The following is a 25,290-nucleotide window of genomic DNA, read 5'->3' as shown; positions in this document are numbered from 1 at the left end:
ATATAATGTGCGTGCCCTAAATGTTTCAAATTGGTTAAGATGTTCTTTTTTTTTAAATGTGTTTTATCAGATAAGTAGATTTTACACCACAATAGAATATATATATATACTTTTGTCTTTTTGTCATGGAATGGGCTGAAAATTTCAGGATATAATCTTTGAGTGTAGCTTTCTCATATCCACTACTAAATTCTTTACTAAATGCTAGGATAGGACTACTTCTTTTTAATTCTCTCTACATATTCACTGATACAGGAGCCAGTACATCAGAGGAACAAGGAGCTCCTAGAGCTACGAGCCCAACTCCAGCGACAGGTCGAGGAGCTACAGAAGGAGATAGAGGCCAGGGATCTAGGACTCCAGTCCACTCCAGGGGGAACGTCCTCACCGCCGAAGGTCACCAGTCCGGTCAATGCCTGAAACATCCACGTTGCGCCAGTGAGTCTTCTGAAGAAATTAAGTCCAGGTGGTTTATTTCTTACAGCAGTTCAGAGAGTTGTGCATGATTTGACGAGCATTTAGACTATCGCAAGCCTGATGGCTATGATGTTGATCAACATATAACACTTATTGCTACTACAACGGTCATTCACTGAAGAGTTGTGCCCGATTGGATTGAAGGCATGAGAAAACGTTCTTCTGCACCAGCAACTACATGCATACCATCTATGACGAAGGTCTGATAAAGCTTGCAGCCTTACGAGTGAAAGCTTAACAGAAGCGGGTACAATTTTGTGATTGGGAAGAAAGAAAGTTTTCCTGTGTTACGGAAAGTGTTTGACCCAATTTGAATAACATGATGAGAAAAAGTGTAATTTCTTTGAATAAGAGATTCAGTTTTTGACTCTTATATTTGCACCTCGTATTCTAGTCTGTCGTAACATCGCTCGTTAGTTTACAAACAACTTCATGAAACACCGCTCGTGTTTGATTTTGTCAAAGGTTTCTGGTGATTGCTTGACTTTGAACTAGACTAGGATATAGTGCTATAAGACATTGCTGGAGTTGATGCCATTATGTCCTTCAATCAATGGCTTTTGCTTCTATGAATACATTGTAAAGGTAAAGGTCATTGAGCAGGAATTGTTTTGCTGGTAAGATCACATGTAGTGTTTGGTCTGAGGCTTTGTTTTATGAAACGTCATTTCTCGAGAACAAATTTGACAGAATGTTGCCTATCAATTTGCTTATAAGCTCATAGATATGGCCTAGAAATTTCCTTAAGTTATATGAAGCAGGCAGAGAGGAGTGACGAATATAGTAAAATTATTGGAATTAAATAAGAAGCAATTGTTTGATCAAGGACATAATAGCAATGACCATTATTTATAGTTATGTATAGAAAAGAATATAGTGCTATTTGTTGTCGAAATTCTCTCCTCGTTCTAGATGATGCAGTTATGACCTCTTTTCCCCTCCAAGTATTGTATCCAAATATCATTGATATGATTTATGTATACTTATATATAAAACATAGAATTTGGGAGAGAGCAAATGGTTTTATTTAAAATCCAAAACGTTATTCAACCTTTGTTATTAGGCAAAGCAAATTGTATCTTGTACATAAACCTTTTCTACATTTTCACTTTGCTATGTAGCAGTATTTCTATGTGTGCAAACAAGTGTTCTCTCACTAGCTATCATTGCAACGAGGCTTTGAAGACCTTTTTATGTTTGTATGAAGATATTGGGGCTACTTGTATGCAATGTAAATAATTCAGTGTATCAAAATTATAAATGTATGAGGTTTACCCTTAATTGCACTTTGAAAGTTGTTGCTCCAGGATTACTTAAATTTTTTTTTTTAATGTGAGAAAAACTAGCATCATTAGAGACTTTCAAAGCGAAGTTGAAGTCTTTTATAAGGTTATTAGTTCTCACCCATTAACCCAAATTATTTTTTTCTATCTTGGAAGAATATAGCTGTCTTCAAAATATTCAAGGAACAAGCTGATGAAGTCTTATCCCTACTTAGCCTAATTTTGTGTAATATAAGAAAAGGAGAGTGGCGACTTTACATCATCAGCCCACCTATTCATGATGGCAAATTTTACTCTATTTATTCAGAAATTATTTTCAGCCTGGAGGATCCCTTTAACGATGTATACTAGGAGATCTTGTTTTGTTTCCTACATGTAGCATGTCCCATAAAAATGATTTTATTATCCCTCTCATGTTCATATTAATGTCAGCTTTCATGGGCAGCATTTTGGTGCTCACCTCACCCAGTTTGGGAAGACTATGTAATACACTGTATGTTGTAAATTCCACACTTATCCACGATGAAATGGAATTGGCATGTTAGAAGCTTGTAAAATTCCTGCTGAAAGCTCTGATTTTTGTTAATATTTTGGATATTTTACTGCTTTGTCAGCTAAAATTTGAATTTGTGGGACTAATTGCATAATTTTTTTTCTCGTGGATTATTTAGACATACCGGTACATGTAACAATCACGGGCTCTCAAACTATTTTTGGAACACTTTAAAGCCCTTAATTGGTCTGAAGTGATTGTTGTCTCGAAATTCTCTACTGAGAGGAATTTGATGCAATAGAGTCCCCAAAATTTGAATTCTAAGGAGTTCTCTCCAGTTTTTTATTTCACCCCCAAAATAATTAGCTTTACATGTACATGATTCAGGGTCGAAAACACAGCCCCACCAGCATTACCAATTTATGCTGGCGAAAAATGGCCAGCATAAATGGATAACAAAACCAGGAAACAGTGAAAAAGTTAGAGGTTAGGCATTTTGTAGTCTTGTGTTGTTCATGGCTATAGTATACTGCAAGATAAATTAAATTAAAAAAAATATTGAGTGCATATCTAAACTCCAGTGGTAATGAAGTAGACTCGTACACAAGGGTCTATAAATAATTGATCATACAAAAGCTAAAGATGACGTGATTGACTGAAAAGCGAATTTTTATGCATATGATCCTAGCTAATAATTTCATCGAATCAAGAAAAAAGAATTGATACTTACATGTATTCTGCCCCCCCCCCCCTCCTGGAAAATTTTGTGTCTCATAAAGGAATTCAGTAACATTTGATTACTCAATATATCCAAATATGGTTTTACAGCACTTTAAACCCCTGGGGAAGGAGGGGGGGGGGTAGGGGGAGGCGGAGTGTCCTCTGAATAAATTTCAAGTTGTTAAACATAAAGGCTAACTCTGAAGATGAGCAAGCATGTTTAATATGAGCTAAAAAATTACCAACATAGATTCATAGGACTGAGTGACATCAATGGTGTTGTGATTCCATTGGTTTTTACACACAAAAAAAATTGATATTTTTTTTCTTAAATTGGTTTGTTTCCTTTCATGCATAGAGTGAGACTATAGGCGCTGCCGCGATCAACATTGAAATCTTTGCCTGAGGCTAAGTTTTTGAAATGTCATGAGATAGTAGTATATGGATCTAAGGGTAATCAAGTATTACTGAAATTGAAATATTTTCTAGTATTACTGAACATGGTCACTGAACTTTGGCCATGTTGAATAGTAACTTTGAAAGTTTATGGTTATATTTTAAACTGGACATTGGGGTCTTGTGTTTGTTGACCTATCATTGTAGTCTGCAATGCTGCTAAATTGAATTGCATAATGCTGGCGAGATGCTCTACTTGTTAATCACTCACTTTATCTGTGTACAAACTCATGGAAGCAATAAATTAGCTGGTAAGTGGTGAAAAGGTATAACTCATTTTAAGATTTTATTGAAAATTGTGGAAGTCGCAAGTTACAATACATCAATTAAAAGTCTGACTGAAAGCAATTTGATTGCTTGCTTGCAACACCAAGAGTCTTGGAGATACTGTATGTGTGATTATTTATCTGTTAATAACATAGAATGCCCTCGACCCTCTTTTGTTCTGTGCAATACTGATCTAACTAAATGCATAACTAGAATTAAACCTCTCAAGAAAGTTGTCACTATTACTGTACATATGTAGAATAGAAATTATTAATCATAATAAATGCAATTATAAAAAACATAAAATAGGATTTCAGTGTCCATGTTGTATGCCAACATATACAAATTAAAATTAAGGAATGCAAATTTTACTTTACACAACATCTACAGGAATCACAAGATAATGATCTCACACAAAATATACAATATTTCAGATAATCAGGCTTAAATAAGCCAGTTCGTAGTTCAATTTTGTGCATGATTGGAAGAAGTAATTTTCACTCAGGTGACATAAGCTTTAATTTGATGTCTGATTATATCTACTATCAAACACTGTTCATTTGTATGCTAAATATTCTAGCCTTTCATGTAAGGCATGCTTACATTATGTAACTACGAACTGGTCTATTGAGATGTTCTTTCAGCCAGCAACTAATTATTGAACCTTATGCATGCATCCCTTCGTAAATAAGGATTGTACACATGGGCCAGAACAATTAAAATGTAGGGTATTTGTCATACATGTACCAGATTTATATGGCAGTGTAGATATTGGGGGTTGCTGGCTTTTCATAGTTAAAAATCACTTAATCTACAAGGACATTGCATAGCATTGCCTTCACTAGAGAAGTAGAAAGATCAGAGTAATGATTATTTAAATCGTGCCATGATCATATGTTTGACATCAATGTCAGCGTACGTCATGAGGGTGAGGTGTCCAATACCCAGGACAGACAGGCCGAGAAGAGCCTTGATGGCATTCACACAGATACCAAAGCCATAGAGCCTGTTGGGAGAAATAAAAAAGCAGAAGTTGCAAACCTAAACAAAACTACTTACAATATGGGCTTGGTTAGAAATTATCAAGAAAAACAGTTTCCAAACCAAATGGGTTCTTTAAATTTACAAGTCCTCAATTCCAGTTAAGAACCTTTTGATTTAACCCTAAAAAGACTGGGCTATTTCAACGCCTAAGAAGGCCCCCTTATGAAAATTGGCATGCGCATTACCCATGGCATAAACTACATGCATAAGATCAATTTATGCATAACATAAATAGTTTGCCCAATAATTAACTAAATAATGCCCCTAAATGCTATATTTCGGTTCAAAGACTCTTTGGAATCTGATAAAATGTACTTTAAATTTATTCTATTTCTTTGTTTTTTTTACTTTTTGTTTTTTTCAACTGAAATTGTATATTTGACCAATAATACAAGTCTTCTGATAATATATGCACTGTATGTGATAACTCATGTCACTGCTCGATTTTGGTTTCCAAAGCTTTTGAATGATGGCACCCTAAAGGCTCATCTACACACATGCGTTAAACAGAAGTAAACAAAAATTTATATAAGAATGAAATTTATCAAATTAAATTTTCATTTTGCCTTCTTGTTGCTTTGAAACATGGTGCAATAAACAAAGTTTCATGTAAGACAAAAAGAGTATTAACTTTGACTGACCCTATCACTAATAAACAAGAGTGTCGCTAAGGCGAGCACATAATACGCCCACCTGTAACAAGGAAAATGGAGTTATTGGTCAAGCAAGAAAAATGGAAGGTGGCGACTCACCTTTGACCTTCTGACCTCAAAATCAATACCTCAAAATCAATAGAATTCCTGGGATCTATGCTAGTATCATAAACACCTACTTATATGAGCCTAGGTTAAGCTAAACTGAAGTTATTGTGTTTATAAGGACTGCAGAAGGGTAAGATGAAAACATGTCACTGTGACCTTGACCTCAGAATCAATAGGCTTCCTGGGATCCATGCTAGTATCATACACACCAAATTATATGAGCTTAGGTTATTAAAGTTAAACTTCAGTTATCGCATTTACAAGGAAAAGTTGACAGACACCGAGCGTGATACAATACTTCCCATAGGACGGGCAAATAAAAATCTTATTTACAAGGTATGAACCACGACTGAGCAAATATTGTTTGTGTCGAGAGTGGAAATCCCATGATAGGGCTTTCCACAATTTTTTGTGGCAGTTGTAATCATGTGCAAGGTACACAATAATCAAATGGTCAAAACATGTCTCAGGACCGACTGAAAATTTGTTCAATAAACATACCTTCCTTTGACCTCCTTGATATACCCATTGAAGTATTCCCTACGTCCATATATGTACACCAGTCCAAAGAGTGCAGCTGGAACTGAAAAAAAAAATTATGAATAAATTTACTCACTGCGTCCTATTATACTAGTAAACTAGTTTGAGTGACACAGGACTAGCCTAAAAGCTGTCCTGTCTTGCATTACACTTCTTAATTCATATGAATTGTCAATTAATATTAGGTACACTGGATCCAATTCAAATAGATCATTCAAACTGTTTATGCAGAGATGCCAACTTCCTTTTTGCAGAATTTTATCCATAAAAAAAGACAAAATGGTCTAGTAGAGAAAGTTAAAATTACTCTTTTTACCCCCCCTTTCCATTATCCTGTTTACGATGCTCTCAGGGGCCCCCGGAAAAATAAAATAGTGTATGAGATTGGATTGCACATTTATTATCCTAGCCACACAGCCGAAAAATAAAGTCAAAGTGGACATAAGCCCAGGGCACACTATCGCATGATTCATTGTGATCTGGATTTCAAAAAATTGTAATAACATTAGAGATGAACATTCCAGCCAATAAAATCTTAGCTAGTGGTAAGGACTACTGAAATCGAAATTCAGTTTAATTTGGGCCTTTGGAATAAAAGCAATGTCATCAGCTTCGACTTGAAGCTGATTCGGACTGGGCTTGCCGCAAACAAAAACAATGATTTTATTAAATTCCTAACTTCAAATAAAATAAGTTTACTTCTTGGAACCTTCGCATATAATGCAAAATGCGATTAATTAAAAAAATTGTGTCGCATCGGATTTCATGGTGGGCTTTAGACTATATGGAGGTGATTCAGATTGCTTTTAAAACGATTCTAATGCTAAAACTGATCCAAAATACCTGGTTGAATTTTAAAGTTCCCAATAGCGATCTTGCTCTGTTATCATAATTTTCAAGCATAAAAGAGCATTTTTTTTACATTTAACAATAAATCAGCCTGATGATAATAAAATTATTGTTCCTTTGATATATATATTATGTATTTGGGGTCTGAAATTCACTTACAAAATGTTGTGTAATTTTGGAACCGTGTATAAGAGCATTGCAAATTTGGTCTGAGTGCAAGGCTTGAAAGTAAAAAGTCACTGAGTGGCGAGGTCCAAAAAAAAAAAATGTCTCGCCATGAAATTCATCAAGGGGGGGGGGGGGGTGGTCGAATTGATCGACCCTCTCCCAATTTTTAAGTACAAAGACCGTATTTATACATCTATTTTTTTAAATGAATTCCTTGTCCAAAATAACAAAGAAATTGATACAAAAATCATAAAAATAACTTGTGCAGAAGCCTACAATTTTGACGAAAATGGGTTGGGGTCAACAACCTTTTTGCCCCACATCGTTTTTTGGGCGGCACCCCCTTAATGTTTGACCGATTTTTCTGAAAGAGGTGTCCAAATGCTCAGGAGCACAAGCTGCATCTATGGAGCTGTTCCTCTCTGTGATCTGAAACATCAAGATTCTATAGCCCACCACGTATCAAATCCAATTATGCCATTGAAACTCATAATACAAGTACAACGTGTACAGTATGCATCCTTCAAATATCTTGGGACCACCGAAATGTGTTTGATTTAGGACAATTTTCACTTAAATGGGATAATATGTAACATGAATCTGTTCTGAACCGTATACGTGATTGTTGACCCTATACAGCCCTCGCAGGAATGTACATGTACAAACCTCCAGTGACCCACTACGTCTCTATAAAATCATAAAGAAACTGGCTGAAGATAGGACTTTCACCATAACCACTTCCAAATATTGGAATAGGTTACCTCAACTCTCTCAGTAACCACAATCTGTTTCTTCATTTCAAAAGTCCAGGACCCCGTTGCATAAAAGTTACTATTATGATAACTTTGCCATCCAGTGATAACATGCATGGAATCCTTGATTGAGATTGGGTGTTGATCAGCGTTACCATGGTAGTTACCACTTGATGGCAAAGTTACCCGAGGACTTTCACCATAACCACTTCCAAATATTTGAATAGGTTAGGTTACCTCTAACTTTCAGAGGTAATCAAGATCTGTTTCTTCATTCCAAAAGTCGCCTTTCTATTTTCCAATCCAGATTTTTAGGATTGAAGGTTTCTTTTTTTATAATTGTTAAATTTTCCCTTTCTTGTGTTGTAAGCACTTTGGGCTAATCTGGGAAAAGTGCAGTACATAAATAACAATAATAATTCTGTAGGGCTCTTCAGAAAATTTGACACCCTAAAGATTTTCAACCTAAAGAAAAGTTCTGTAGCTTGAGTTTATAAAGGGGTAATATATTTCTATTTAATACTGAATTTTGAAAAGTGAAACCGGTATCATTGGAATATTTCATTATTCCTCTTTACAAGTGAGGTGTCATCTGTTGTAAAAACATATTTTGACATTTTAGTAAAAGACTGTATTCAATGATAAGCATAGCGAATCTTACCTTGGTGACAAAAGAGGGCAGCAGACCATAGAAGTGGGTAAAAGATGGGTGCAAACTCTATTGTATTTTGTCTGTAAATAAAATATAATATTTAACATAAACAAGTGGAATGCCTCTGGCGGTCTCATCTGCATCACGCGATTCAATATAGCAGCAGTGCTGACTTTGAAAACTACTATAACTCGCACAAGATGTTCAGTGATACTTGGTTACTCTTATGTCCACGTTTTATGAACTAGACCAATACAATTACAAAGATATGATGGTAATTCAACAAATACCCCCAAGGTGGCCAAAGTTCATTGACCTTACATGACCTTTGACCTTGATCATGTGACCTGAAACTCGCACAGGATGTTCAGTGATACTTTGATTACTATTATGTCCAAGTTTCACGAGTCTGATCCATAAACTTTCAAAGTAATGATGGTAATTCAACATATACCCCCATTATGGCCAAAGTTCATTGACCTTTGACCTTGGTCATGTGACCTAAAATGCGCACAGGATGTTCAGTGATACTTGATTACTCTTATGTCCAAGTTTTATGAACTAGACCAACATACTTTCAAAGTTATGATGGTAATTCAACAAATACCCCCAATTCGGCCAAAGTTCATTGACCCTAAATGACCGTTGACCTTGGTCATGTGATGTGAAACTCATGCAGGATGTTCAGTGATACTTGATTAACCTTATGTCCAAGTTTCATGAACTAGGTCCATATATTTTCTAAGTTATGATGACATTTCAAAAACTTAACCTTAGGTTAAGATTTTGATGTTGATTCCCCCAACATGGTCTAAGTTCATTGACCCTAAATGACCTTTGACCTTGGTCATGTGACATGAAACTCAGGCAGGATGTTCAGTAATACTTGATTAACCTTATGGCCAAGTTTCATGAACTAGGTCCATATACTTTCTAAGTTATGCTGTCATTTCAAAAACTTAACCTTCGGTTAAGATTTGGTGTTGACGCCGCCGCCGCCGCAGTCGCCGTCGGAAAAGCGGCGCCTATAGTCTCACTCTGCTATGCAGGTGAGACAAAAATGAATAGAGGCAAAGTCAGGATTTGTCAAAAATAGATACAAAATTATGTTCATGAGGGGCAACATAATATTAATAATATTTTACCAAACACAGTGCATTCATCATAAACACTTGTAAATCATAAAAGTAAAGGAACATTATGATAATTTTGATTGATAAATAATTTTTTTTATCAAATATGTCACTTACGGGGGGGGGGGCATAATATACATGTGGCACGTTCGCAACTCTTTTACTCAACGTTAACGTTGTGCATCGTACCTCTCTATCTCTTTTTTTTAGCTGTGTCCCCCTCTCCCCTCTTTTGAAGTGAGAATTATCCTTTTCAAGCTATTATTTTGGGTGAGCCAATTACAGCCTTTTTGAAAGTGACAACAATCACTTTTCTGGTCAGAATTGATTTAAAAAAAGACCCACTTTCTGTGCCCCATCTTTAATTACAATTATTTGATTTGATTTGAAAAGGTATTTATTAAAAACCACATGGCAGCCCAAAGCTGAATTGGGTGGAATTTACATCACATAATACATAACAAAATTATAAAAACATATCTTCCAATCAAGAACAAAGATTAATAATAATGGAAGGAGAAAGAAAGAAATCAAGAAAAAGTAGAAGGCTTAAAGTGAAAAGTCAGGTAATAGAAACAGGGGGGTAGGGGTATAGGCCGATTAAGAAACTGAAGGGGATGTAAGGGATGAAAGCCAGAGGTGGATGGAGTAGGGATATAGTGGAAAGTGAAATATGACCAAAAAGGAAACATAGAAATATAAATCTGAATGCAAATACATTTTGAGGTTAATATCCAAATAAAAATATAATAAACGACGCTGATGAGCATTAATGGATATGATATATAATTAAAATCATGTAATTGTAAGTTAGCTTCTTCAAGTTTAGGGTACATTCTGTTTACCGTTAATGGATTCTACAACCATGAATCTACTAGTACTCCATACCTCCACTAAACGAAAATAAGTTTGTGATCTATACCGACGCTCGGCTGTTAAAACCTCTTATCTTAATCTTAAAAACAAAAGAAAGGTTTATGACAGCTCAGAAAAACTTTGATGTTGCAAGTAAAAAGGAGAGTTCAGAAAACTTTGATGTTGCAACAATTTTTATGATTTGCTCTCTGTTTCTTTAGGCCCTGGTTTTAACCAGGGAAGTGTTATAGACTTCCCTGTTTTAACAGTCCAGCAAATGTCTTCAAAAAGTATAAAGCTCAATTAATATGAATTTCTTATCTTGAGGCATTGGACATGTATTAATACACAAAGAGTTATTGAGTCATCATTTCTAAAGTTTGTAGGACTTTAAACATTTGTATCAATAAGTATATCTGTTCTCCTTTGAACTTGAAGATGATAACTGTTAATTCAACAGTCAATATCAAATGTTTGTGAGGGCTTTAAAGGGGGAAGTTCACTCTAATGTCAGGTTGGTATAAATGGAAGCAGAAAAATATAGTGAATAATCGCATGAATCCACCCAAATATACTTGTGCTTTGATTGTATGAAGTCTTAATTCTCTGACGTCAAACCTCACTCATCCTGAGCTGCACCCAATAAGTGTTATTTCAGAATGCTCCTCAGCAAATATTTTTGCTTCTAAACACTAGAGTAAAATGCTAAATACTGAACTGAATACAAAATTTGTAAATCTGTCTGCTGAGTAAAATATTTAGTAAAATTCCCATGGAAAGTTTCCACCACGAAAATATATGGGGAATTTTGCAACCCTATACAAAGTATCTAGCCTTCAGACAAGGCTCCTTGACTGTTATGATGTCACATGCATTACTGACTGAAATTGTGAAAGGCTGTGTGAATGTGGGCGCAGCCACAGAGCCTTTGGGAACCAGGCTTGGATATTTTATATAAAACATTGTTTCTTACTCGCTATCGCTACCTGAGAGGTAGTGGCCAATCAGCGAGCATTTTGATGGCATCAATGATTACCACAGAAGAAATGTACCAAGGCCCCTGATGTCATTAGTATCGACATGCTCATGAATAATTCATGCATTCACGTCTCCGCCAAAATCCAAAGGGCCTCGAGACTTCACCCGGGTCTCGCCTCCACTCTCCATTGACCGCTAGTCTCGTCTCAGTGACTAACTGACAAGGAATATCTATATATAGCCAAGACTTCAAGCTGAGATGCATGTACCTAACCAGTGGCGTACCTAGGATTTTTCACAGGGGGGGCAAAATTGACCGCCCAAAAATTTGACAAGCAAAAAAAAAAAAAAAAAAAAAAAAAAAAAAAAAAAGGGGTCATCAATACAAAATAAAGATTTTCGTACCAGAAAAAATTTGACAAGCAAAAAAAAAAAAAAAAAAAAAAAAAAAAAAAAAAAGGTCTTCAAAATCTCGTCAGGGGGGGCAGAGTGCCCCCCCTGCCCGAGTGCCCCCCCTGCCCCCCCCCGTAGGTACGCTAGTGTACCTAACTCAACAACACCTCTGCTAGTCTCGCCTGCATTACGCCATTAAATAGAGCAGTAGTGCCGATTTTAAAAAACAAAACAATTAAGATGAAAAATTTTTCAAAAAGGGAGAAAAGGCCATCTTAAACTGACCTCAATTGAAGCTTAACACCATTTGTGATACTGATGTATACAATAACCATCTCATGATTTGATTCAAAAATTTTTTTAATGGTGAATTATAAATAATGAACATGACCAAGTAACCTGGGTCAAATCTTTGATTGACCATATATTGGCTTGCATGTCAGCCCAGGGTCCCGCGTCTTACAAATAGTTGTGATTGATCCGATCAATCTCACGACATGGAAATCCAACTATGTCATATTTTTTCCTACAGAAAATCTGCTTAATGTCCTTTGTAAACATGAGAATGTATGAGTATGAGAATGCATGAGTATACATCACATAATTTAGAAAACATTTTAAACATACTATGCATGATACAACATGTAACCTTTGTTTTTCACTGAGACGAAACCCATTAATTAAATCTAATGAAATTTGCTGACAAAAGAAAACTGGCCAAGAACCCCTCTCCCCCCCCTCCCCCCCAAAAAAAAACCAAATCAAAACCTACCTAACTATACCTATGCATGCATGCACTGTATACTTGAATCTTTTATTTAAATCTAATTAGCATAAATTGGTTTTGAGTTGAAAACGCAGCCCACTAGCATACTATCACCTGTTTATGCCAGCCGTAAAAAAGGGCCGACATAAATAGATAATAAACAAGACCAGCAAACAGCATAAAGATTAGCTGAGGGTTATGGGATGTTGTAGAGTATTGTGTTGTGCATGTGTATTGTTATGTTGATGTGGTGACATCATCATCACATGACTAGTCACATGTTCTGTTATATGTGTCACTGTACACTGGCCTTGTTTGCTCACTGCCTCCAGTCTATGAGCACACAAGGCCTTTCTTATATACTCCAACAAGTAGCAAGAAAACTTTTTGACAGTTAGTGAAGAAATCACCACGCTATGATTTAAACTTCCAAAATCTCATGCATAAACATGATGTTTGACAATAGACTCTAGTGCTATCATCCAATAGGCAAAGAGGAGGTGAGAATCTTTTATCATGCATCATCACACCAATAAAGAATTCATTGTACATGTAAATTTCTCCTCAAGTACACTGTCGACCTGAATTCATAATTGGTCAGTACACACAAGTGAATTTCAAACATTACAATGGCTTAAATGTAAGAAAGCCACTGGTTCTTTGAATTTCAATGGTTAGAATTCATCCCACTAAAAGCAATGCAGAACAATGAACATGTGTGGCATTGCCTTTAGAAATGTGTACAATAATAATGGACACTAAACATCAATGAATGTTGCCAGGTTAGACAATAGCTATAATCTCACATGTCATGCATACCTTTCGAGACAAAGATGGATGCATGGCTCATGGTCGTTGCTAGGTCAGGTGAAGATGAATGCATGGCTCATGGCTGTTGCTAGGTCAGGTGAAGCTTTTTACAACAGGTTTTGTGAAGAAATTACAGAGATTTACTCATTGATCCAAATGCTTATGAAAACTTATACCTTGGTCACATTTGCTCTTCGATGGCCGTATGGCGAGTCAAAAACAGCCGTTTTAACATTTTGATACTGTCAGCTACATGTACATGTTTGAATAAAAATGAATAAAACTGCTGTTTTTGATTTGCTGTACGGCCGCCGAAGAGCAAATGTGACTTAGGTATTAAACATGCTATGATTTATGATTCAGGATCATCCTAAGAAACTAACAACCCACGAGTCAGATAGACAATTAGATAGAGAATAAAGGCCCACGAGAAAGACACTAGGCAAAAAAAGGCCTATGTGATAATAAAGATCCACCACACAGACTGGACTAAACAAAATTGAGCCACAAGACCGACACGAGTCCAACAAGGTCCATGAGGCAGACATTACGCTAAAAGAACCCTATAGACCAGCAATATGCAAAGCAAGCCCATACGACTGTATATCAAGAGGGTTAATACAATATCAACTGACTCAAATATTAATATAATCAGAATTGAAAACTTACATAAAGAGATTTAATGATATTGAAAGAGAATGAAATCCTCAGACAAAAAAGCTTCTGTTGTTGCACTGATTTCTGTAATGAACGGTGTAGGTATCGGTTGACTCTGTAATGGCTGTTTGCATAAAGCTATCCTCCATTTTACTTAAGCTTGGGACGGTAGCCTTGACTACTAGCGGGATGGGCCAGGCAGAATTGCAGCCCATTTAATTAGCTACTTTTGACCGATTAAATTTAGCTGGTAGCGATTCAAATCTCTCTTAGCCTTAGCATTGGTCCCAAATAATTTTGTAAATCAGTTCCTAAAAGCGATTTTGCTCTTTGGAATAATATCAAGCCGAAGGAACTCGTCCTACAGTGTATTTGGTACTGATTTAAGCCCATAGCGAATTACTCCAAGAGCCTTGTTTCATAAAAACTTATAGGTAAAACATTGTCAATATGTAACTTCTATGGAAACCTTGAATGTGATTCACTGCTTAGCTCTATTACCATGGAAGTTGTCATGATGGCAGAGTGAATCTTTATGTAATGGTGCCCAAGGCCCTGTTTCACAAAGATTTACGACTGATCCGATCAACCTTCACTACATGGAAATCAATCAATGTCATAAATTTTCCTGGGGGAAGTTTCATGATGTCCTTTTGTAAACAAAGAGCATACTGGATTGTCAAGAAAACCATGAATATCTACATCATATTTAATAAATATTTTGAACAAACATGTATTTTTTTTGTGTTGATGTTGCTGGCTTTCCATAGTTTTGGTTGATCGGATCAATCGCAACTCTTTGTAAGATGATGCCTTACTGTGCTCTGTAGTAGCGCATAAATCTCTCATCTCCTGTAGTGGCTGGGTAAGGGACATTGAAAGTTCTTCTTGATTTTCCAGTTTGGCGAGCAAATGATGCTGAAAAGATAGTCAGATGGTTACAATTACTTTTTTTTACCGTAGTTTCTGTGTTTATTAACAAGTCAACATATTAAAAATTTTCATACTATTCACAAGGTAACTGAAAACATGAATTGTGACAAAATTATACAAGGAAATCCAGTGGCAGATCTACAGGGCAGGGGGGGGGGGGTAAGGGGTTTAACCCCCCCCCCCCCCCATGGCCTGCAAAGTAAACAAAAAATGTAATGGCCTACAATTTGGAGCCAACCTATTTTTTGTGCTTTTCAAATTTTTCGGGACCAAAAATACTTTAATTTGGTAGTAAAACCCCTTTTTTCTTTCTTTTTTCCTTGCTTGTCAAATTTCTCGGTCAAACCCCCTCCTTGTTAAAAAGCATTATTTGCTCCTGAAATTGCAATGAAACAAGAGCTAATTTGACATAAAAAAATTAAGTTATGTAGGCCTACACTCACAGGTCACTAATAATAAATAAGTGATAACAAGACTTAAAACTAAGAAGGATTTGAAAGATTTATAGATTTGTAGGATCATGCGTCAATGAATACCATTGTTCTTTAAACAAAAAGTAGAGCAAACAAGCCGGTGGTAACTTCTATTAATGCACACAGAATATTAAGCAAACTGAGACTGTGCATGAAAAAATTCAAGAAACTAGCACATCAATGATGTGGAGCTCATCCGGCATCTCGCAACGAAATTTAACTCAATTTTAATTTCAGCCCAGTTGAAACTGTAGTGAATGATATTGGTGACATAAATTGAGGATATAGAATTGAAATTGATGAAGAAATGACATAGAAGCATTTTTTGTGATCTATGAATAAATTTCATATAAATTAGCATAAATAATTTTCTGGTCAATATTTCTAAACTCTTGTGTAGAACCTTGGTGAACCTCATGTAGCTCTCAGATGGAAGAAAAATAATCAAAATCAATCAACAAATAAATAAGTATTTTTTGTGAGTTTTGAAAATATATGAATAAATTAGCATATTAATGAGTTTCAAAATTCTGTGTTGAAATTTTCTATCACCACCTAGAGCTATCATATAAAGCAAAAAAAATTAAAACTGATTAACAAATGAAGGAGAAAAATCATTTTTGTGATTTATGAATAAATTTTGCATAAATTAGCATAAATAATTTTCTAGACAAAATTTCAAAATTTTGTGTACAAGTTTGGTGTTCCCCATGCAGCTCTACCAGATGGAAGAAAAAAAAATCTAAATTGGTCAACAAATAAAGAAGAAGAGGCATTTTCTGTGATTTACGAATAAATTTCGCATAAATTAGCATAATTTTCTACTCCAAATTTCAAAATTCTGTGTAGAAGTTTCGTGAACCTCATGAAGTTCTACCAGATAGAAGAAAAAAATCGAAATCGGTCAACAATTAAAGAAGAAGCATTTTATGTGAATTTTTAAAAATACGCATAAATTAGCATTAAAAAATTTCTAGTCAAAAGTTCGAAGTTCTGTGTAAAAATTTGGTGAACCTCATGAAGTGCTACCCGAAGGAAGCCAAAAGATCAAAATTGGTCAACAAATAACGAAGGAGAAGCATTTTTTGTGAATTTTGAAAAATGCACATAGCATATTTTAATGAGTTTTAAAATTCTGTGTAGAAGTTTTGAATCCCCCACCTAATGCTATCATAGAAAGCAAACAGAATTGACATCAGACTTAAAATGACGAAGAAGAAGCATTTTGAAATTCAGTCAACAATTAAAGAGGCATTTTCTATGATTTATGAATTTCACATAAATTAGCATAAATAATTTTCTACTCCAAATTTTAAAATTCTGTGTAGAAGTTTGGTGAACCTCATGAAGTTATATCAGATGAAAGAAAAAAAAATCAAAATCGGTCAACAACTTAAGAAGAAGCATTTATGTGAATTTTCAAAAATATGCATAAATTAATTTTGCATAAATTAGCATAAAAATTGTTCGAGTCAAAATTCTGTGTAGAATTTGGTGAACCTCATGAAGCTCTACCAGATGGAAGCAAAAAATTCAAAATCGGTCAACAAATAAAGAAGAAGCATTTTTTGTGAAGTTTGAAAAATGCGCATAAATTAGCATATTCAAAGAGTTTCAAAATTCTGTGTAGAAGTTTTGAATCCCCCACCTAGTGCTATCATATAAAGCAAACAGAATTGAAATCAGACTTGAAATGGGAAGAAGAAGCATTTTGAAATTGTGGACGGACGACGGACGCCACGCCACAAGCTCATCTTGCCCTTCGGGCCGGATGAGCTAAACATTATTTCAATACTTTTGTACTAATTGTTTTAATTGTTTCTTTAAAGGAAGAAGGCTCAATTTCTGTTCTCATGATAGCTCTTGACCCCTGACTTTCATGCTAAGTACTGCTATTGCTTGGCTAACTCTGCTTTTTTGCAGAGCCAGACATTTCCATACTTTTGGTGGGATATACAGTACCTACTTTTGCAAGAATGTTGTGAGAACAGAAAGTGACCTAAGCTCAACCCCTGACTAAGCTGGGGCTAACTTTCCCCACCTATAGTCTGGAGTTATTAAAGGGAAATTTCTCTCATGAAAAAAAGGGTACCGGTATTACTCACCCAACTGATAAGCATGAATTAAAGACACCCCAGCTGGTAGAATCAAATTTTCCAAGAGAATAGGAGCCATCTTGGTTTTCAGGTCTCTGAATCAAAGAAGATCCTGGAATTAAAAAAAAAAATGGGTGAAAGAAACCATTAAAATAAGAACAAAAGGAATTGCAATCAAAAACAGAATTTGCATTTTAGAAAAAGTAAAACTGGTATTGACTAGGTAAAGTGGTGCACGTTGGCTAGTCCAGATTGGATGTTGATGTATGGACGCCCTCTTTCCCAAAGCTAACATAGAGGACATAGCTCCGAGGAGGGGAATTGAAGGGATTAGGATTCAGGCCCTCTATGTTAGCTTTGGGATCAATGTCCAATCTGGGATACGTGTTGGCATGAAAGGGAGCCATTTCCGTGACTCCTTTTCCCTAAGTGTTTAAAGGCCAATGCACACATTGCGAATGGTCCATTATCCGATTTTAAAGATAAATGCCAGTTGTGGTAACGATTTCAAAATGAGTTCGTACAGAATCCAATGAAATGACCACCAAAGTGTCTGTTTGTATAAATAAAATATATGTGCCAAAGGATTCTGGAAGAAATTGTGTAATTGCTGAGAAATTAGCAAATAAGCACGGGATTCGGGTCAAGCGTCGGGCCAACATTCAAAGCAATAATAATACTGTCCCACGTGCGCTTATCTGTGTTGGTGATCTTCAGTGTGAACATTTTTCAGTGTAGAATTCAAGATAAAAGTTCAGTTTATGTAACTGTACCAGATCTAGATCCTCGATGATATAATGACAATTAAGCCTGGTTTTACAGACTTTCTCGTGAAATCAGTGTTTACTGCAACTGCTTTCATTTATCTTTAAACAAATTGCCTTTTGCTCATTTTCTAAAAATGTGAATGAAAAGTATCTTTTTATTTGAGGTTCAAATTAACTATAAGAATAATAGCATAACAATTTTGGATAATTGCAAGCCTTTATTTTGGAGTAAATGCCAAAATAGTTTCAAATCGTAGCCAATCGTACAACTGCTATGATGTCATTACGACTAGACACTCAATTTGCTTTTATTCTAATAGGGATGATAGCATAGTCACAGATTTGAACATGTAGGTATTCGTACTGTAACGCGAGACCCTATCAAAATAACCTTTTAAAATAGTATGCTGCCACCACAATAGTTTAGAGAGTTATGGAGCTCTTGGCCATAATTCATCATTTGACCATAAGGAAGAAACTTTTCTTCGACGAGAACTTTAAAGAGCTAGAGAACCACCAATCAGAATAGCCATCTCACGATCCATAATATCTGAGTTCTATTACGAGGTCCGTGATTGGTCTATCTTCTTGCATCGACCGCCAACTTTTAGCCTCTCCACTCTGCCAGAACCACGGAGGTTGAAGGAGCTCTGATGATCTGAAGAAAAACCGTCTTTTCTCCCATCAAAAGACTTCTGTCATACTCCAGCGTCCTGACCATCACAGCAGAATTTAACTGATGAGTTTACTCACTGAGTGATTAAGTACGGTTCAATTATATAACCATGATTTTTCTCATCTTTCATCGATAGAGTTAGCCATGAAGCAAATCTCTATTCACTCACATACAAAACGTTTTGTTCGCCTCATGTTCTACACACACACACGTCAGGCATATCCACATCACACACGTGTAGTCGTATGCACATAGGCAATCATAGAAGCGGTCAGTCCTTGCTTTGCAATCAATCATTCTAGTCTCTTCCTCAGTTCTCAAATCTGCTCGTCACTGGGTCTCACTTGGTAAGTATAGTTTTACGAGCTTGATAACGAGTTCCGTTTTCTTGCAATATACAAGGTTGGTCTAGAAATAAAATAAGAAACCAAATTTAAATGATGCTTAAACTAAATGTACTGTACGGTACTTCTTATCCCTAATCACATCGTCAATCAATCATCACTAATCAATCAATCACCATTTCTAATTCTAAGACTTACAAATCCAATTTATTGCATTCATTATTCTCAACAAACACTGATCACTAATCATGTCCCTTCTGTGCAAGTGTGCAAGTCCAATTACTGACTCCTAAGAAATAACAAGTAAAGTTCAACTGAACTTTAATAGAAGAACAAGTGGAATGCCTCTGGCCGTCTCACCTGCATCACGCGATTCAATATAGCAGCAGTGCAGATTTTGAAAACTACTATAACTCGCACAAGATGTTCAGTGATACTTGGTTACTCTTATTTCCAAATTTTATGAACTAGACCAATACACTTATAGAGATATGATGGCAATTCAACAAATACCCCCAACGTGGCCAAATTTCTTTGACCTTACATGACCTTTGACCTTGATCATGTGACCTGAAACTCGCACAGGATGTTCAGTGATACTTGATTACTATTATGTCCAAGTTTTATGAACTAGACCAACACACTTTCAAATTTATGGCTGTAATTCAACAAATACCCCAATTTGGCCAAAGTTCATTGACCCTAAATGACCTTTGACCTTGATCATGTGACCTGAAACTTGCACAGGATGTTCAGTAATACTTGATTACTATTATGTCCAAGTTTCATGAATCAGATCCTTAAACTTTCAAAGTTATGATGGTAATTCAACAGATACCCCCAATTCGGCCAAAGTTCATTGACCCTAAATGACCTTTGACCTTGGTCATGTGACGTGAAACTCATGCAGGATGTTCAGTGATACTTGATTAACCTTATGTATAAGTTTCATGAACTAGGTCCATATATTTTCTAAGTTATGATGACATTTCAAAAACTTAACCTTAGGTTAAGATTTTGATGTTGATTCCCCCAACATGGTCTAAGTTCATTGACCCTAAATGACCTTTGACCTTGATCATGTGACATGAAACTCAGGCAGGATGTTCAGTAATACTTGATTAACCTTATGGCCAAGTTTCATGAACTAGGTCCATATACTTTCTAAGTTATGCTGTCATTTCAAAAACTTAACCTCAGGTTAAGATTTGGTGTTGACGCCGCCGCCGCCGTCGCCGTCGGAAAAGCGGCGCCTATAGTCTCACTCTGCTATGCAGGTGAGACAAAAACTGGAAGTTAACAATTCTTCTGAAACATTTCAACAATAAAATTTGGATATTTACATCAATTTGCATAAGTATAAAAATTCATTGAATATGGAATGAGCAATATTGAATTGTATAACTTACTCTACAATGTAAACAGTTAAGAACTAACTGTTAGTCTGTGCATGTCACTCTTAAATTGATAGTATGATAAAATAGAATAATAATTAACTACTAACTTAATAAATCCTATGTATTCACTGTTCTAAATACACCAAGCAATAATCAGTATCAATAGTAAATATTGAGTTGTAGCTAACTACATCCTACTTAGTTCTGTACTTTATACTCCGTAGAGTTGTGTTCTCTCTAAGAATTATTTCAACTTAAGACTGTAATCTACTCTCCACAAAGGTTCTAGGACCAATGGTTCTTTTTTGTCGTTCTGACTTATGTGAGTAATCCTATCTAAACTGCCAGCAGTTACTCAACACCTTTCTCCATCCAATGTCACTAAACCAATACAACACACCAATCTCCCAAAATATCCTTATCCTATCAACCTCTCAACGGGCCTTGTTTACCAGCCTTACAGCGCCTTCAAAACTTCCACTCACTTTGTCGGTGTGAAGTTTGTAGCAACGTCCAACATTCTGTGTGATGAAAAGCCTCAGAAATCCGTAAATATCTCTGATCATCACGGGTTCAAGAATAGACTCACATAGTACCTTTCTTAGCATTATAAAAAGCCTACCGGAAACTTTAACCTCGTCCCTGCTGTCTGAGAATACAGCAAAGTGAAAACAAGTCTGAAAGACCAACACCTAAACAATTTCCTATTTCACTGTTAACTAAATCAACCATCTACATGGATTAATAAAGTGTCAATACTCTAATGAAGAATTAAGCTTCATCTAACTGAGTTTACTTCAGTCTATAAACAAGTATCCTTAATAAATATGTGAATGACTGCATAGAGAGTTAAATTATTTACAAGTAGTTTACAAATGCTTTCTGATTGGTAATCAGGTATTTACATTTCAGCAGAAATATACCAATTCCTCTGGGCTAACATGTATGCGCACACACTAACAATTAATCTGAGTAAATTCACCATTGTCTCTCCAGAATTCAGGTCACAGTTCACGTAGTAAAAACAGCTGATCGCCGGCATTTAACTTTTCATTCAGTGACTGTAGTGGCGTTCAGTTTCGTGATGTAAACAAACGAAGCCCCAGATAAAAAAGAAATTAGGAAATCTGAATATCTCTTTTTAAGATTAGATTTTTCTTTTCACAAAAAGGGGTTTCCTACTTTACTTCACAGTACAATGATTTAGAACATCATGCAGTGAGATATTCCATGTCTCAAGAAACCCCATGGTCACGCGTGGTATCCAATTCCCCCCCCCCCCCCCGGCCACTTAACAACTTGTCTACTTGAAAATCAACAATCTCGCCACTGTCAATCTGAATTTTACTTTTTAATGTTAGATCTACATTGTCATTGAACATACTGGATGCCGATTTTTTTCTTTCTTTTTTATGGAAAAGAATTTGGAATTAAAATATGAGTGATAGATGAGAATCTCTAAGACTCTAACAGTAATAACTGACTGAATGAAGAATTGATAGATATAAGTGAAAGCTTTTTGTTTTATTTTATCATTGGATATTGATCCCGGGGGGGGGGGGGGGGGGCAGTCAAATATATTGCTGTACACACGCGTGACCAAGTAATTTCCAAACACCCCCTAAACGAATTTTTCTCTGTGTGCAAAATAACCCCCAAAACTAATTTTTTGGGGGCTTTATTTACACATTTTGGCCGGTTTGGCCCCTAAACAAGTTGTGGCCTAAACAAGACAGTTTTTCTCCTTGCTATAAGCTTAAAGAGACAAAACTATATTCATGGGTGCATGCCCCCCCCCCCCAGTGCAGTTAGGGTTAAAACACCACACTTTTCAGAAACGAGGAGAAAAAAAAAACCAGGGGAAAAAGCTTGGGGAAAAATCATACCCTAAACACGTTTGGCTAGTCTAAAAAAAATTTTTTTTAAGCTTTGGAAAAAAAAACATACCCTAAATACGTTTTGACCCTGAGATTGACAATTTGACCAGTCTATCAAAACCACCCTTTTTTCTGAAAATCTGTGTTTTTTATATCCTTTACGAGTGCACGCGCGGCCCGTGCCCAAAACTGAAAAAAATACCCCTTTCAACACGTTTTTTTTTTGGTTACACGTGTGTACAGCAATATGTTTGACTGGCCCCCCCGGGATATTGATCTGACGTTAATTATTATTATTCCCCTTCACTAACCTGATTGGTCTTCTCTACTCACTAATGCCCCTTTTGTCTCCTTGTTTCTAGTGTTGTAGCTTGTTTGTGGTCTATATTATGGTTGTTCCACTTTATATGTTTGTCATTTTGCCTCCGACGAAGATTCTGCTAGGATCGAAAGCTTAGGCCCCTTTTTGACTTTCTAATTTACTCCATTGGCTCTCTTTTATTAGATAAGCAGTTTTCAGCAGCTTCTTTTTGCCGTTAATTATTTCAACCGATTTCACAAACCCCCAAAGTAATAAATTAATATTAGATCTAACGTTAGACTTAGACCCTACCCGTTGGCGTTAATCAAGAAAATATCACATTTTCTTTGTGAATTTGAAGAGAAATGACCTTCAGACTGACACAAATGTAACATTTTTGAAAAAAATTCAATTATTGGCTGCAAAAAAGAAGAATGAAATTAGGTCAATTTTCAGCATTTCTCTGCCATAGACTGTGTAGTTAAGAAATGGACACACACAATTCCAAATTTTTAGCTTCCGAGAGCTGTTATAAATATATCATTAATGCCAAAAACTTGTCCATAAAGAGTCCAATAGGATTTTTTATGCTGTTTCTGATGGTATGATTTTTATAAAGATTTGGAAACCAGATCACAATGAAAAATTGCGACAAAGTGAAAAAAATTGTGCAAAACAAACATTTTATTTTCCCATAGAAAACGCATGGGGAAATGTACCTCGAGCAAATATTCTTACTTTACACAAAGCCTCACTTCTTTTCCATGCTTCTATCAGTCTCAAAATTGGTGATTTAGAGCCAACATGAAGTTCCTCACACGTATAAATATTAATGCGCTGCCGAATTCAAAACATCGCATGCAGGAGGCACCGGGTCTGGTCCGAGCTCGGACCCTCGCGCATGTGATGTTTTGAAATCGGCAGCGAATTGTTTATACGTGTGAGGAACTTCATGTTGGCTCTAAATCACCAATTTTGAGACTGATAGAAGCATGAAAAAGAAGTGAAACTTTGTGTAAAGTAAGAATATTAGTTGTACTTGTTTTTAAAGATCGTGATGTTGCATGAATTTTTTATTTTCCAACCATCAAATCCCACCTTTTGTCACTCGGAATATCCGATCGAATTCATGGTCTCGAAGTTCGGGTAGGTGGAGCGTAGTGTAGCGGTAGTGAAGTGGAGTGGAGCCTGCACGAACTTCGCTCGAGGTAGGGGAAATGGCAATCTCAACACACACACAAACAAGGGTTTGCAATTTATCTCTAAATCCTTATTTAAAATGATCATATAAACTTGTCCTTACTGTCAAAAGAAGCCCCTGAATATTCTCTTTCCATACATGCCAAACACAAGTTAATAATCAATTCAGATCACATTTTTCTAGCAGCCTGAACTTCCCGAAAAAATGTGCCATATTTTCCCCTAAATCAGCCCGTTTTATGCTGACACTTTTCAGTGTGGCTTCAGACACCCTACTAAGTTAGATCTAGACTATTAATCAAACTACGTCTACGCATCTGATACTGATGATGTGAACTACATGTATCAGGGGCCGCGGAACCGGGGGGGCTGGAGCCCCCCACTTTTTTCCAAAACCGTGTACAAAAACGTAAAAATTACCATATCATGATTTTTAGCATGGTCAGCCCTCCCACTTTGAAAACTGTTCCGCGGCCCCTGTGTATGATGTAGCTCAAGTCATCTTCTAAGTTCTAGATAGGCTACAGAACCCTCTGAAGATTATAGCAGATGATGATGATGATGAAGTCATCCGGGGAAGTCATCATCATGGTCAAATTAGCTCAATTACATTAACGCATATATATGCATGCTCACGGGCTCCGGCCATGCCGGCTGGAAGTGGAACAGCCACCCAGCTGGTCTCGCGGCGCGGCGGCGACGCGACAACAGCAGTCACTGCTGCCTGTATTCATCTACGGATCAAACATCAACCCATTATTTTTCCAATTGATTGGTTTGTCTAGAGGTTTTGCTCCTACAACTGTACTAATACATTTCTTGGGTATATTCTACTTATCACAAATACGGAAAAAATGCAGTGTACTTACTCACTGTGAATGGACAGGCAACATGAACTTTGCAGCCAACTTTTGGAAAATGAGAGCGTCTCTTGTACGATGGGCGGGGCCGGTTAAGCTGTGATATGGGCGGGGCTTATTAACATTTATAAAGAACTTGGCTTTTTCAAAGCGAGTTGTAATCATTGATATGAACTTGAAACAATGAAAGTGGCAAACTGTCACACAGAACTGGGCAAGACTTCCATATGTCCCCTCCACTAAGATTTAAAAAAGAATATGGAGAAGGTTTATCAACAATTATCTAACATATATCTAACAGTTGTCTACGAG

The 25,290-nt window shown here is 36.2% G+C and overlaps 2 protein-coding genes across 4 annotated transcripts in view; one reads left to right on the top strand and one right to left on the bottom strand.

The window, feature by feature from the left end:
• The window catches only part of LOC129261118 (myotubularin-related protein 2-like), a 38,773-nt gene extending 34,969 nt beyond the window's left edge, over positions 1–3,804 (top strand). For both annotated transcript variants that reach the window (XM_064099213.1, XM_064099214.1), the window contains exon 16: positions 256–3,804. In XM_064099213.1, the coding sequence (XP_063955283.1) occupies positions 256–420 (165 nt within the window). In that variant the 3' untranslated portion in view covers positions 421–3,804. The remainder of the gene's footprint in view (positions 1–255) is intronic.
• LOC129261120 (microsomal glutathione S-transferase 2-like) lies at positions 3,699–25,088 on the bottom strand. Of its 2 annotated transcripts, none has more exons than XM_054899168.2 (6): positions 24,992–25,088; positions 17,566–17,668; positions 14,873–14,972; positions 8,472–8,542; positions 6,003–6,084; positions 3,699–4,702 (listed from the first exon to the last, which is right to left on the bottom strand). In XM_054899168.2, the coding sequence occupies exons 2-6, from the start codon at positions 17,633–17,635 to the stop codon at positions 4,567–4,569; spliced, it is 459 nt and encodes a 152-aa protein (XP_054755143.1). In that variant the 5' UTR covers positions 17,636–17,668; positions 24,992–25,088; the 3' UTR covers positions 3,699–4,566. The 2 variants fall into 2 exon arrangements, with proteins under 2 accessions (XP_054755143.1, XP_054755142.1); XM_054899167.2 differs by having other exon boundaries at positions 24,988–25,079.
• Between the last annotated feature and the right edge of the window lie 202 nt (positions 25,089–25,290).

Source organism: Lytechinus pictus, chromosome 5 (assembly GCF_037042905.1).
Source record: "Lytechinus pictus isolate F3 Inbred chromosome 5, Lp3.0, whole genome shotgun sequence".
NCBI lineage: Eukaryota > Metazoa > Echinodermata > Echinoidea > Temnopleuroida > Toxopneustidae > Lytechinus > Lytechinus pictus.
Note: the sequence above shows the minus strand (reverse complement) of the source record. Positions and strands in the feature narration are given on the sequence as shown.